Source organism: Drosophila rhopaloa, unplaced genomic scaffold (genome assembly GCF_018152115.1).
Source record: "Drosophila rhopaloa isolate 14029-0021.01 unplaced genomic scaffold, ASM1815211v1 contig_2, whole genome shotgun sequence".
NCBI lineage: Eukaryota > Metazoa > Arthropoda > Insecta > Diptera > Drosophilidae > Drosophila > Drosophila rhopaloa.
Genome location: NW_025335083.1, coordinates 17109186 through 17122510, shown reverse-complemented (window position 1 = coordinate 17122510; position 13325 = coordinate 17109186). Strand labels below are relative to the sequence as shown.

Genomic DNA, 13325 nt, shown 5'->3' with positions numbered 1-13325 from the left:
GCACTTGTTACAGGGGTAGTGTTGGGTAACACGCGAGCACTGTCAAAAAGGTAACGGCTCGCGGTGAACGGTGTTCCAGGGGAAGAAGAAGCAATTTGAATTTAGTAATTAAAACGGTATTTTAAACTCCTTTATAAAACGGTTTCAATTAAAGTCAAGGACATTTTAACGATCACCCTTTAGCCTTTTTTCAATTACAGCCATATGTTGTCGCTCGTTTCGAAAGCTCAAATTTCCGTGTGATATAAGTATTTCCGGTGGGAAGAAGCACCTGTCGTCGGAGTAATTCAGGCAGGCTGTGTCAACTCATACATAAGTAAATATTTTCCGATGGGATTTCATACTTGGGTATTGTAGGACGCATACAACAAATCAAACCCGAAGCACATTCAGTAAAGCCTTTTAATTTTCTTGGCACACACGCATTCATTATAAGGGATACAGTCTCTGCCATCGCACTCGATATCCATTGATAGGGTTTTATAAAGTGTTAGGAAAACCGCCAGTACATACATATGTATATATAACAAGCATTTCGACAAATATTTCAATTGCACAGGTTTTTTAAAGTAAATAATGCACGTACGATGTTAAGGATTCGCGATTGGAAACTATTTTAAAACAGCTGGAAGAATTGTTGTGCATCAGAGGATGCATTATAATTAAATCAATTAAGCTGACAAAACTACTATATGAAAACTGGGCTGAGTACAAGGCTTCATGAGACCATTGTTAATTACTTAGTTACTTTTAAAAATCCTCGCTGGAGTTTATGCCTTTAATAAGTCATAGTGTTTAGAAACCAAAGGCACAGTCAAGATCAATATGAAGCCTTTCAGTTTATTGTTAAATTTCCAGTGTTTAAGAATCCGATTTTCACAGAATGTCTGCATTTGGTAGTTTCAAGAAATTAGAGTTGGAGCACATTGCCTCCACTCGTTCCAGTTTGTCACTGGACTCGCAGGCCGTGGAGCAGCTGCGCCATCAGTGGTACGATTACTTTTCAAGCCTGCCCAAGACTCCTTTTGAATTGCAATTGGCCAAAGCTCGAGCGGATCGAGCCCTTGAGCTGGTCAAGAGCAAGCAAAAGACAGCCTTGGAACAGGTCCACTCCACTCCGAAAAGCGTCCGCCGTCCCCTCACAGCTCTACACACTTCGCCACGTACCACCAGTCGGATGAAGGAAGTCGAGAGACGAATGCAGCAATCCAAATTTGAAGAGCCAAGATCGCAGTACAATCTCTGTCCCAAATGTGGTCTTGTCAAAGACTCAATTTTTAATCATAGGCACGCCGAGGAGCGACTCAAGAAGCTATTGGAACAACATCCCAGTCTTGTTCCAATGGGATTGAGAAGACCAAGGCATTTGCGTCTACTATAGCTAAGAAAGTGTTTGGTTTGGATTTCCTTAAGACAAGGCAGCATTCTAGGTGTACTTGAGCTCATGTTATCGTCAAATATATTAAATTAGTGTACTTAAAGAGAAAATGGTAACTATCTCTCCAGTAAGGTACCGCGCTGTTTCTTCTGAGGCGGAGGCGCATCCTCTGTTTTTCCTTTGATTCCAACGTCGCTCAGTTTTCCGCCCTTACGCTGCAGTTGCTTCTCGATGATCCGTGCATTGTTCGCATAGCTGTCGGCAATCTCGCGCTGTTTCAATGAAAAAATGGTTATTATGGTAGGATTTCATGATGGTTTTAACCTGTATGTAAAAGATGCAGCGTCATCTAGACACATATCTTGACCCATTTATATTGGATGTTGGATCAAAACAATTAAGATATTGAGCTGAATGCTCCACCGTTTTAAGTCAACTTACCGCTTCGATTTCATCTTCCTCCTCGTCGATGGTGGACACCGTGACCGAGCTGAACTTGCCCATGTTCTTGGTGTGCCTGGTGACCATGACCTTCTTGCCACTGGCGTCGACTATGCCCGAATCCTCAGCCCCCGCCGAAGAAGCGGACTTGGCAGCAGGAGCTTTAGCGCTGCCCTTGGCCTCGGAGTTCAGGAGCTGGGTCAGAGGACTCTCACCCTTGTTGCGGATCAGGGCATTGAACATGATGAAGGTCACCTGGGAGTCGGGGCTGTGGCGATAGTAAAGCGGCAGATTGCAGCTGCGGCACTGGAGGAAAACGATGAATTAAAGTGGGTTATATAGGAATAGTACAACGGGTAAGCTCACCTTATACCGGTACTGCTTCTCTATCGCATTGCCTCTGCTTTTCCGCTTTATGTATATCATCTTCGGGGTGGGATTGTAGGTGAGTTTGTTGGCATGGTCGTTGGCATTGATCACGCGGGCATTGTCCACCTCCCGAAGGGGCAACTGGTCCAGGGTGCAGTCTTCAAGAGAAAATAATACTTAACCATTAGACTTTATTCTTTTGGTTTAGTATTTCAGTTGGTTTTACCCAGAATCAAAGCCATCTTGTTGCACAGGCAATAGTAAATGTTCAACGGCTTCTCCTCATTGTACTCCTCTTGATCCTTGGTATCCGAACAGACAATACTGCGCGATACTACTTTTGGCATGGTTAATGATCTAGTTTAAAGTAATTTTGCCGATTTCAACAATACACAAAAATGTAAATAAATGAACAGTGTGACCATGGCACAAAATTAGCCACGACTAATCTTTAATTGAAAATGCTCGCCAAACATATTTTGTATTTTTCTAGCAGCTGATATATTCACGATTGTATCGATACATCAAATATTTGGGACTGCAAAATGTTATCGAGGTTTTCTTAAAATTAGCAAAAGCAGTTCAAATTCGTTGCTTAATATTTTTTTAAGAATGCCTACTACAGATAACGAACCTTGTGCTCAGAATATAGCAAAACTCTGTCTCGACAAATTCGAATCCTTGCCAAAAGCAGGAAAACCCACTGCCAATCAATGGACCGTTTTAGCGGGAATAGTAGAGTTCAACCGGAAAACGAGGAGCAGTCAACTGGTGGCCCTTGGATGCGGAACCAAGTGCATAGGACAATCCAAACTCTGTTCCCAAGGTCTCATCCTAAACGATTCCCATGCCGAGGTGTTGGCGCGACGGGCCTTTCTCCGTTTTTTATACCAGGAGCTGAAGCAGGAGAGGATATTCCGGTGGAACTGTAATCTGAACAGCTACGACATGGATGAGCACGTGGAGTTCCATTTCCTGAGCACCCAGACGCCCTGCGGCGATGCCTGCATCTTAGATGTGGAGGAACCAGAGAAGAATGCCAAACGCCAGCGACTGGATGAAGAATCCGAGATGGTCTATACAGGTGCCAAGTTGATAGGTGACCTAGAGGATGATCCGATGCAACAGACGCCCGGAGTCCTACGAACCAAACCAGGACGTGGAGAGCGCACCTTATCCATGTCCTGTAGCGATAAGATAGCCCGGTGGAATGTGCTGGGGGTGCAGGGAGCTCTACTGGACTCCCTGATCTCCAAACCCATCTACTTCAGCAGCCTAAACTTTTGTTGTGGCAATGCCCATCTGGAGTGCTTGGAACGGGCCATCTTTAAACGTTGGGAGGGCAAGTCCTTCAAGCATGATCGCTTCCATCCCCAAAAACCTCAAATTCGAATAGATTCTGGCATAAACTTTGAGTTTTCCCAACGCTCCGACTGGCAGCCCTCGCCAAATGGCTTAGTTTGGTCACAACTGCCGGAGGAACTGAGGTAAGTCGCCTCTGAATAATTATCTCCTTAACAAATTAATATAATTATTTATTTTATATGCAGACCCTATGAAGTCTCTGTAAACGGAAAGCGTCAAGGGGTGACTAAGAAAAAGATGAACACTCCACAAGCTGCCTTGGCAGTCAGCAAGTATAATCTATTCCTCACTTTTCTGGACCTACTAAGATTCAATCCAAAGCTCTGCGAAAAGTTTAATCAAAGCATAACCGATCATGAGCGTATAACATATGCTTCCTGTAAAGTCTTGGCTGCAGATTATCAGTTGGCTTGGCGTCAATTAAAAGATAAATACTTTCTTCAATGGACCAAAAAGCCGCATGAATTGCTAAACTTCACTCCAAATCCTAATAAATGACAAAGGCAAAAAGGAGCCAATGGAACAAGGATATATATTTCTCTTGATTAATTCCTCTTGCAAAAAGGAAGAGAGATGGTGCTTATGCCGCAGAATGGAACATAACTGAAGATGAGGTTACCCAATATGGATAGTTTTCCGCGGAACCAAACGAATTTCATCTTTGAAAAGACCACACAATATTGTGAGGGAATTATTAAATAAAAAGACACCTGATTCATCATATGCAACATCTAAGCGTGTTATATTTAGTTTATAATACCATAATAACATTATTCTAATTGTCATTTTGCAAATGTTTAACGAACAAACAAACGAACAGGCGTACATTAACAATTAAGGTTACAGCTACACATCCACTGATGCGAATACGGATACGGATGCACATATAGGAGGTATGTATGCTTGCTGAGAGTACGAACTAAAGACGAGAATTGAACAGTGGGATGTGCCGGTCCAGCTCGAGGCGTACGGATGTGATGTGTGGGTGCGAACAGCTAATCATACGACTCGAATCCGTTGACTATCCAAGGAGTGGGTGACCATTTCCCTGCGGGAATCAGTGGCCTCCGATCTCGCGCAGCTCACGCTTGCCCAGCGGCAACGGAGGGCGGAAGTTGTTGATGACCTTGCCGTTGAACTCGTTGCAGGGACACTCCTCCTTCACGTCGTAGGCGTTGAGGTTACGCATGGCGTTCAGCTGGTCGTCGGACACCTCGATGGGAGTCTTGAACACGATCCAGATGACCGACTCGGAGCAAGGGGGCGTGGTGAGGGAGCCCTCGTACGTCCAGTAGGTGTGCACATTAGGCAGCAGCTGGCCGGGATCACAGCCCTGGGGCAGGGTGACGCGGTCGCCCTTGTGCAGGACGAACTGGAGCAGGCTGCTCACCTTGTCCAGCTCGGCATGGTGCTGGCCAGCCTGCAGGAAAACGCCCAGTACGGCCAGGCCATCGGGAGCGGCTGCCGCCTCGCCGAACGACTTGTACTTGGTGGTGTTCCAGTGCACCAAATGCAGCTCGCCGGCGTAGGACACTCCGTCGACGGTGTGCTCGGATCCCTTGGAGTCCGTGCAGCCCCAGTGGCAATGGAACTGTTCCAGCTTGAAGATCTGATTGCCCAAGGGACCGCCAGTCAGCTCGGACTCAGCGCCATTCACATCCACGCGCCAGCAGTAGCCTGTAAATAATTAACATTGTTAATAAACAAAAATTGTAAAAAATAGGTATTTATTTGGAAGTATTTTAGTGGTTTAAAATAGAAAATAATTTAATAAAATTGATTTTTTTGTAGTATAGTTTATTTTAGCTTGTCAAAACGTTAAATATATATTTGTTATGTTGTTGATAATAGTTTTATAATTGTAATTAAATTAAAAATTTATTCGATTTTATATTGATTTGAGCTCAATTTAATTTGCAGTATAATTTATTACTAATAAGAACTTATTTTTTTTCATTTGATTTAATACTATAATTAAGTTTTGTTCTCATGGCGAAATCAATTTATTTATCAGCCGAACATTTTGAACATTTATCCAAAACAGAATGGATCAATGAAACAATTGTTTATTAGCTCTATGGTTCTTACCAGGATTGACCAGGCTCTTGGTGTGCTCCGGCACATACTTCCACTTGAGCGAAGAAACCTTCAGTTCGCTGCCCTTTTTGGCGCTGGAGGGCGTGATGTCCACGGGCGACTGGCGATGTCCCGACGCTTGTGGGTAGTCCTTGGCCCAGTGGGCGGGTCCTGAAAGACGAACATTGGATGGGGTGGGTAAGTAAACATTCACAAAAGTCATTAGGTATTTGTTCTCCCAAATTAACCACCTAGGTGCAAATCCGTCAATAAGAAACAATAAATCAACTAAAATCAATTCAATCAAGTACTCCTTCGGTGATAATTATGGGTCATTAGGCTTGGAAGTCAAATCTCGATGAAAGATTTTGATTAATCCCCAAGAAAATCAGTTAATATTGATATAGCTAATGGAATTTGAACCAAACTCAATAATTCTATTCAATCATTATTAATCCATGAATTCTGAAGAATAATTACTCCGTAAATACTGCTTTTTTTTAACAATCCAACTAAAATATGTCAATGGAAATCAACGAGAAATAATTACAAAATTTAAAAATAAAATTTCTATAATGAAATATTTTGTATTCATATAGATTGCGTAATAACCACAATATTATCCTAATAAAACATAAGGTTTATTTGAGTTTTTTAATGGAAAATGAATCTAAAAAATAATAATGAAAATAAATTTCATTCATTCATTTACCAGCTTCAACAAATGCTTTATACTTAAATAAAATAAAAAGACTAAAAGGTAACCAAAGTACTCAGCATTTTTATGACATGATATATACCCATATTTACTAAAGCATTGCCTTAAGATCTTATTTATGAAAATGTCGCCAGCCTTAGCGTTTGCCCAACTGGCAGTCATAATATTTACATAGACCTTTTATCTGACCAACCGGCTGAGGCAATACAAGTATTTGCATTTGCTGTCCCCATGTTTGCTGCATTTTACGATTTATGTGCGTGTATGTGGATTCTTTTTAATTACTGGCAGTGTTGTGCAAAGTCAGTGCAAATATTGACACAGAGAACCACGTCACGTGCCAGTAAAATCACTCCGAAGACCGCAGGCCCAAGTCATGTGATAGGATCGTTGCAGACGCACGCTCCAGATAAACCGCAAAGGTGTGGTGGGCTGACTTGGGGTTGGGGTTGGGGTTGTTGTTTGTCTAAACCAGACCAAAAAAGTAGACCCTAGTAATGTTATGTTACCCAGAAACCGACAGGGGCTCTTATCTAACCCGAAGACACCGGGCAAAGCCTCATTTGTCATTTGATAGATCACCAAGCTCAAGGTGTCAACAGCTTTGTAGCTTCTAGTATTTATTTCACCGATTCCCAAAGTCCTCCATAAAATTGATAATAAATAACAAAGTCAGGTGAAATGCATTTATCAAAGCCGAAATAAAGTTCTTTAGGTGCAAAAAGTTTATGCATGTGACTACCAGCAATCGAAGTGTGAGTAAAAATCATATGGCCCACATGTCGTATGAAAGTCACGTATACGCCGTGTGGGGCATACAAAAGAGAGTGGAGTTGAGTTCCCATGCACGATCCTTTCATAACTTAACAGCCAAGTGCAAATTTCCGGCCGCATTTAACACATTGCCTTTTTTAATCAACAATCAACTTGTGGTGATATCTCTGAAGTCGGAGATATATGCAAATACAGAACGCAGTAGCTTTTGTTCATATTGTCTTTGTCTACCTAACAAGTTTGTTGCTGACTTTGGCTGTAAATACTTTAAGATCACCTGGCGACATTTTCGCAATGCCTGTGATAACAATAAGCAGACTTAAAAAGAGTAAAGGAAAGTAAACAAATACAAGGAAATGGCACACTTGTTCAAACACAGCGAGATCGGAAATAAACAGTTGGCTTTATGGGTCCCTTGAAGCTGATCAAACGAGCCTTTGTTATACTTATTTAACTACTTTACTAACTGCAAATTTCTTGCACACTCCTCAAATAATTCATCATCGTTTTACAGTTTATTTCGTTTCAATTTAGATGACAAGGAACAAAAGCCACAGCGTAATTGTGACCATTAATGCTGTGATAAAATCCAAAACGATTATTTAATTGAATTACTGCAAATGAATTGCCCACATCCATATATCCGTAAATGCCCCGATAGAAAAACAAAAACCCGAAGCTGTCTGAGAGAACTTGTTCCGGAAACGTTTAGATCGCCAAATGGAATCTATAATGATCTTTCGTTCGATTCCCCATATAAGATTTTCTGAAGTATTGCACTCTCGAATTCCCCGACCGCTAAAACTCGATGAACCAGAGAACAAAATATGTAAAAACAAGTTGTGTTTGTCATTCAAACAAAGCCACTTTAACACAAAAAGCATTTCGGCACTTAAATAAAGAAAAAGCGAATATAAAACTCATGAGACAAATAAAGAAATGCTCGTTACGACAGCCCAAAAAAGCTTTAAAAACACGACAAAATAAAAGTTAGCAATTAGCATTTACGAATTTACGAGTTAAGCGATTCTAAGCGAGCCTTGCATGATAATATCTACCGGGGAATCATCGGAATTGGAGGGAGACATGAGATTGTCGCGTGTTTTTGTCTTTCCTGGGGACGATCGTAAGGAAGTACTCGCAAAACTGGTTAGGGGAAAGTACCCCCGCCTCCGAATGTTGAATTCTGAGTCAGGCGGCAGTATCTGATGATATATATAACCTGCCTCTGGACTATATTGTTGTTTATAGCCTTTCAATTGACCGGGCTAAAAAGCAACAACCCCTACTATTTTTATCGTCCACCTTGGCTGGAGGAAGCCCCAGAAATGCCCTCTACCCTTGGACTGCCTTGGTCGTCGCCACGACATTTATCTAACGTCCACCCATCCAGCCCTTCAATCACCTGCTAAAATTTTTGCCTGTAATTATTTGTTTGCATGTGAGAAATGGTGACAATAAACCGCAAATGGAATAATTGAATTGTCATAAAAGTCAAGGAAACGGAGTGAGTACGTAACCAAAATGCATTTCGGCCTAATGAAAAGCCCCGCCGAAATGTGCCCTTTGAGATGTTTGGTCACGTCTGACATCCGAATACTTTGAAATGGTTTTTGTTGCCCAGAAATTTTCCAACCCATTGGCATATATAAATCTATATGTACATATAAAAAATCAGATTTCATCGAAATTATTTTATTAGCGCGCCCAATAAAATGGCTGGATTGGCAAGTCAAGTGTTATATCTAAAGAGCTGGCCAAAAATAATATCGAACTGCCAATTTTCCGCACGTTCCTCGCGTGAGAGATTGCTTTTCACAGTTCTATTTTTTGTTTTTCCATACCCCCTAATAAATATTGATTTTAATAGAGGGGCCTGGATTTGATCTGACCACTAAATTGCATATAAAAAACAAACTGACAGCGAACTTTGATCTTACTGTAGGTAGTACACCATTCCTGACTCAATTATTTCGTAAGTAATTTTAATTCCTCTGAGCAAATGATAAGTCACCCGAAATATATCATTCTGGAACATTATAAATCCATCGATCATTATGACTATGACAATTTAATGATACAGGCATTTATTTTGTTTGCTAAAAATGGGTTTATCATCGTCAGATAAAGTTAAGTTTCCATAAAGATATAGACATTAGCGGATTTCGGTTCGAACCAGTAGAGCCAAGAATAGAGTTACGGCACCGGCGACTTAATCAGCCGATAGATAGGGAGTCGGTTTCGGGACATTTGATTGATCTTCGCACATAAACACGCGAGTTGCAATCTGTAGTGTCCAGATGGAAGCGTGTCGCTCACCATTCAGACAGATCCGACAGGGCCCAGGGGTTAGACACAACCTGTGCGATTTGATAAGGATGGCTGTGGCTGCACTGATCGCACAATCTCTACTAAAAATATATGGCATAGAGTTTCTCATGCCTTATAATGGGCAATCTCGGCTCTGAAGGAGGAGCTCGCTGATAAGGTTCTTCTTGCGTTGGAAAGTTACCAGGGCGGCGCGGTGAAATGGGAAATCGGTATATCAGTATCGACATCGAATCAATCAGAGCAATCACAACCAGTTAAGCAAATCAATTGAAATTGTCAAAAATTGAAGTTTTTGATTTCTGAATTGATATGTTGCCAACACAACTAGTTCGATATATGTATTCTATTAGTGTTATGTGCATGGTGAATACATAACGCATTACGTATACGCCCAAGACATTGGAACCGGTCCGTCCGTCCGTCTGTCCGTTCGTCATGCGTCCTCAGCAGACGAAGAACATGCACTTGACTAGCCTTCAAAGCGGAAAAGAGCGAGGGGCACATGGTGCTCAGAAATAAACAGCGAAGACAAGGCAAGAAAACAATCGATCGGTGGAGAACGCGAACTGTGTGTTCCAAGTCGAACTCGTTTCGCTGGCCGAGGCAGTTGACTCCGCCGGGGACTGGTTAGTGGGAAGCACCGGATCACGAGACCCAGCTCGTGCGAAACTCCCCAGTCCACAAAACCCGCTCCGCTCCCTTGCATTTTAATTAAGGCCCATTATTCATTAGTGTCCAAGTCTAGTGACGGCGGGTCTGTTTTTGCGCGATTCAGCTTATGAGGCATGAAATCGAAGTGCAGGGCATTTAAAAGATTGTGCAATCAATACAGCAATACTTCCGAAGTAATCCCCTACTTTTTTTTTGTCTTCTCTTCGACTCTATAATCTAAACCCTTTTGCGATAACACCGATCATAGACTGGCTGCTTTTAAGTGTTAAATTATCTGACTAATTGCCTATTTATTAAAGGTTTACTCACACCTCGCTCTGATAACTTGTTTGTTTCTTTTATTGTTTTGGCGTTTTATTGGGCTAGGTTTACCCCTCGCAGTCTATGCCTTTGGGCGCCTATATCTAGCCAATATCTTATCGCTTAATAGCGATGTCTGATTCGGGAACGTGACGTTTTCTGTCAGATAGATCAAGTTTGTCATAAAAACAAAATGGTTAAAAATTCCTCAAAGATAAGAGATGTTTTTTTTAACCAAAGATAAATGTATACTAAACTAGGTGGAAATTCCATTTATATAGGGAGCGAAAAAAGGTAAAACATCTTGTTTTTAAGGCACGCATGCGCGGCGTGTGCATATGAGTCAAAAAATTTAAAACTGCCGCAGACGGCGATGTCTGATTAGAGGAAGGCCAGACTGGTAAACAAACCGAAAGCGGGAACTTGATTTCGCCGGAGGCTGCCTTTGCCGAATTCAAAACAAACAAACGAGCCCAAAACTGCGAGCTTACCGTTCTCTTCGGTGTATCCCCAGTGGTGGCTCATCTTGTTTATTGGTGGGGGTCTCTTTTTATTGTATATTATATCCTGTAGGATCTTGAAGTTATCGGTGATGTTTCACTCGCGGTTGGTGGCACGCGTCTGACTTTCGCTGGGGATCGCGCGACTAACTTTATAGGGAATATGGGGTAGCGGGATTCTATGGAATCGTAGAATCACGGAGCGGAGTGGAACGTCGACTGTTTGGTTAGTCCGCCGATTGTAGACTGACATACTGGACTCGGGGCAGCGCTGCCGACTTGGAAACCGGCAGCGACGGCGACGCGGGCAGCACGCACCTTGCGAGCGGCGGCAGCGAAAGAGAAAAATATTCATATAGCGACGGCTGGAGAGCGTGAAAGTCGTAAAGCCAGTGAACTAAACTACTGTTTAACCCCCCAAAGCTGGGGGCTGGTGGTTGAGGGGGCCTGGGGCAAAGGGGAGCGGGTGAGCGGTACGACTGCGGCGTCATTAGAACCGTTGACAGCGCGCCGCTGGGTTCAATAGTTTAGTTTGGCCGCACTTGAGTCCGGCACAATGGGGCGCATACGTAATGAGTTCGATTTCGTTTTCGCAGAGCCTCTAACACTTAGCAGTCCGATTATTTGCACTACCTAGCTGCTTGACCTTGACTCTGCATTGAGTGCTGGGCGGGATCGGTGGTCAGAAAGCGGAAATGTAAGGAAAGGCAACAATGCATAACATTAATCGGTTATTGTCAAGCACGATCAATCAATTCCTGGGAGTTTCAGTAATAAATATAGATAGAAAGATAGTAGGAAGTTACATAAAACTTCAGGTGCTCGATCTTGAATAGAGCATTTATTAAAGTTAAGTAGTCCACTTAATAACTATATCTATTTTAGATTTCAGTAACTTGATTTCATATAATAGCAGTGGCTATTTGCCGTAATCAGTTTATTTTCCAACAGTAGGTTATATAGATCGAAAACTCGGATGAATTGACATATGGTTCCAAAATTCCGGAACATTAATCTGAGTATTCGAAGACATACTTCATGATTATAAGGTGTTCTTTATCCTGAAGAATTCGCGTTTTCGTTATACATAATTACATAACCTTATAATTAAGGAGTTAAGTGATAGAAAATGTAAAGGGTAGCTAGAAAAAAATGGATCAAAAATGGAGATCACCCATCGCTCTGCTTTCCACTGTGCCTAGACATTTTGTAAATTGCTCCATACATGCGGTAATTTTAATTTTTTTTTCGGTTTTGTTGTTGAACTTTTGTGCATTGTTTTTGTTGGTGCTGTGGGACTTAAAGCGTGATCGCGATCGCGCGCTCGACAACGCACACAGATCTACATATTTGTATATTTTTACATATATCTCAATATATACGAGGGATCGTGGTGGGGGAAATGGGGATGGGCCTGGTGGTGGCGACACGCTAATCGCAGCAGTTTTGAGGGGAACTGCTCTTTCCATATATGACTTGGCCGGGAGAGAAGGTGGGACTGGTCACGGGGGCAAAGGGATCCATAATTTCCATTAAAGCGCTGTTCATGTTATTCCATTAGTCCATTGGGCACAGTCACCGCATAGCACGAAGCCACTTCAGCGAGTTAAGCACAAAATTTGTCACTAATTTCAATTCTGCGCTGTTTTTGTTTTCGTTTTCTCTGCGCTGCACAATAGTTTAAATTGGTTGCATGGATCCACAAACTAACACTACCATTGTTGTTCGTTACACTTTGGTATCCCCACCGTTTTCGATCAGGGCTATCTTTTTTCCACCCCGGGCCAACACTGCGTATGCGCAATTAATTCGGCGCGTGTGAAATCTTCGTGTGTTTGCACTTGGCTTAAATCTTATCGCCCACTTTTCCCTTTGCCGAGCTTGTTTTCTAATTAGCCATGTATTATTATTTGCGCCTTACAGCGTTCTGTTGGGCCCCGCCCCCTCTATAAGCCCCTACATCCACCCACCACCCCCAACCATCTCATCGACCCCAACTCACGTGCAGTTTTTAGTCATTTGCTTCCGCCTTTTCCCATTTCGGTCGACGTTTTTGCAAAATGGAAATGAAAATGGGAATGTATCTAGCTGGAATTTGATTTAAGCTCCCGCTCTGACAGCCCACTTCAAGGTCGAGTAATTATTGTTAATGGGAATTAACTAAACCCATGTGACAGGCAATGTTTTGGTTCGGGAACGGGATCACTTAGATCGTACTAATTGAATTGTAAAAGGAGCAGATTACCCAAAAACACTGACTTAAATTAGTTAGTACCTAATTATAAATTTACGGAAAAGATCGAGTTTTTCCGCCTCTTCAATAAACCTTAATTATCTATTTGAAATTCATATTATGATCAAATAATTTTGTGTTTAATGAAAATGGATATTAATAAGTTCA

The 13325-nt window shown here is 42.1% G+C and overlaps 4 protein-coding genes across 4 annotated transcripts; 2 read left to right on the top strand and 2 right to left on the bottom strand.

Moving 5' to 3' along the window:
• Window positions 1-747: 747 nt before the first annotated feature.
• Window positions 748-1482, top strand: LOC108051849. The gene has a single exon (XM_017134107.2). The coding sequence runs from the start codon at window positions 884-886 to the stop codon at window positions 1379-1381; it is 498 nt and encodes a 165-aa protein (XP_016989596.1). The 5' UTR covers window positions 748-883; the 3' UTR covers window positions 1382-1482.
• Window positions 1425-2650, bottom strand: LOC108051848 (STING ER exit protein). The gene is made up of 4 exons (XM_017134106.2): window positions 2415-2650; window positions 2186-2346; window positions 1820-2125; window positions 1425-1650 (listed from the first exon to the last, which is right to left on the bottom strand). The coding sequence occupies exons 1-4, from the start codon at window positions 2533-2535 to the stop codon at window positions 1495-1497; spliced, it is 744 nt and encodes a 247-aa protein (XP_016989595.1). The 5' UTR covers window positions 2536-2650; the 3' UTR covers window positions 1425-1494.
• Window positions 2651-2749: 99 nt separating this feature from the next.
• Window positions 2750-4165, top strand: LOC108051898 (tRNA-specific adenosine deaminase 1). Its single transcript, XM_017134178.2, has 2 exons — window positions 2750-3675; window positions 3739-4165. Exons 1-2 carry the CDS (start codon window positions 2801-2803, stop codon window positions 4049-4051), a joined length of 1188 nt encoding a protein of 395 aa, XP_016989667.1. The 5' UTR covers window positions 2750-2800; the 3' UTR covers window positions 4052-4165.
• A 102-nt stretch (window positions 4166-4267) lies between these two features.
• Window positions 4268-11159, bottom strand: LOC108051899 (carbonic anhydrase). Its single transcript, XM_017134179.1, has 3 exons — window positions 10916-11159; window positions 5642-5800; window positions 4268-5230 (listed from the first exon to the last, which is right to left on the bottom strand). The coding sequence occupies exons 1-3, from the start codon at window positions 10947-10949 to the stop codon at window positions 4611-4613; spliced, it is 813 nt and encodes a 270-aa protein (XP_016989668.1). The 5' UTR covers window positions 10950-11159; the 3' UTR covers window positions 4268-4610.
• Window positions 11160-13325: the final 2166 nt, after the last annotated feature.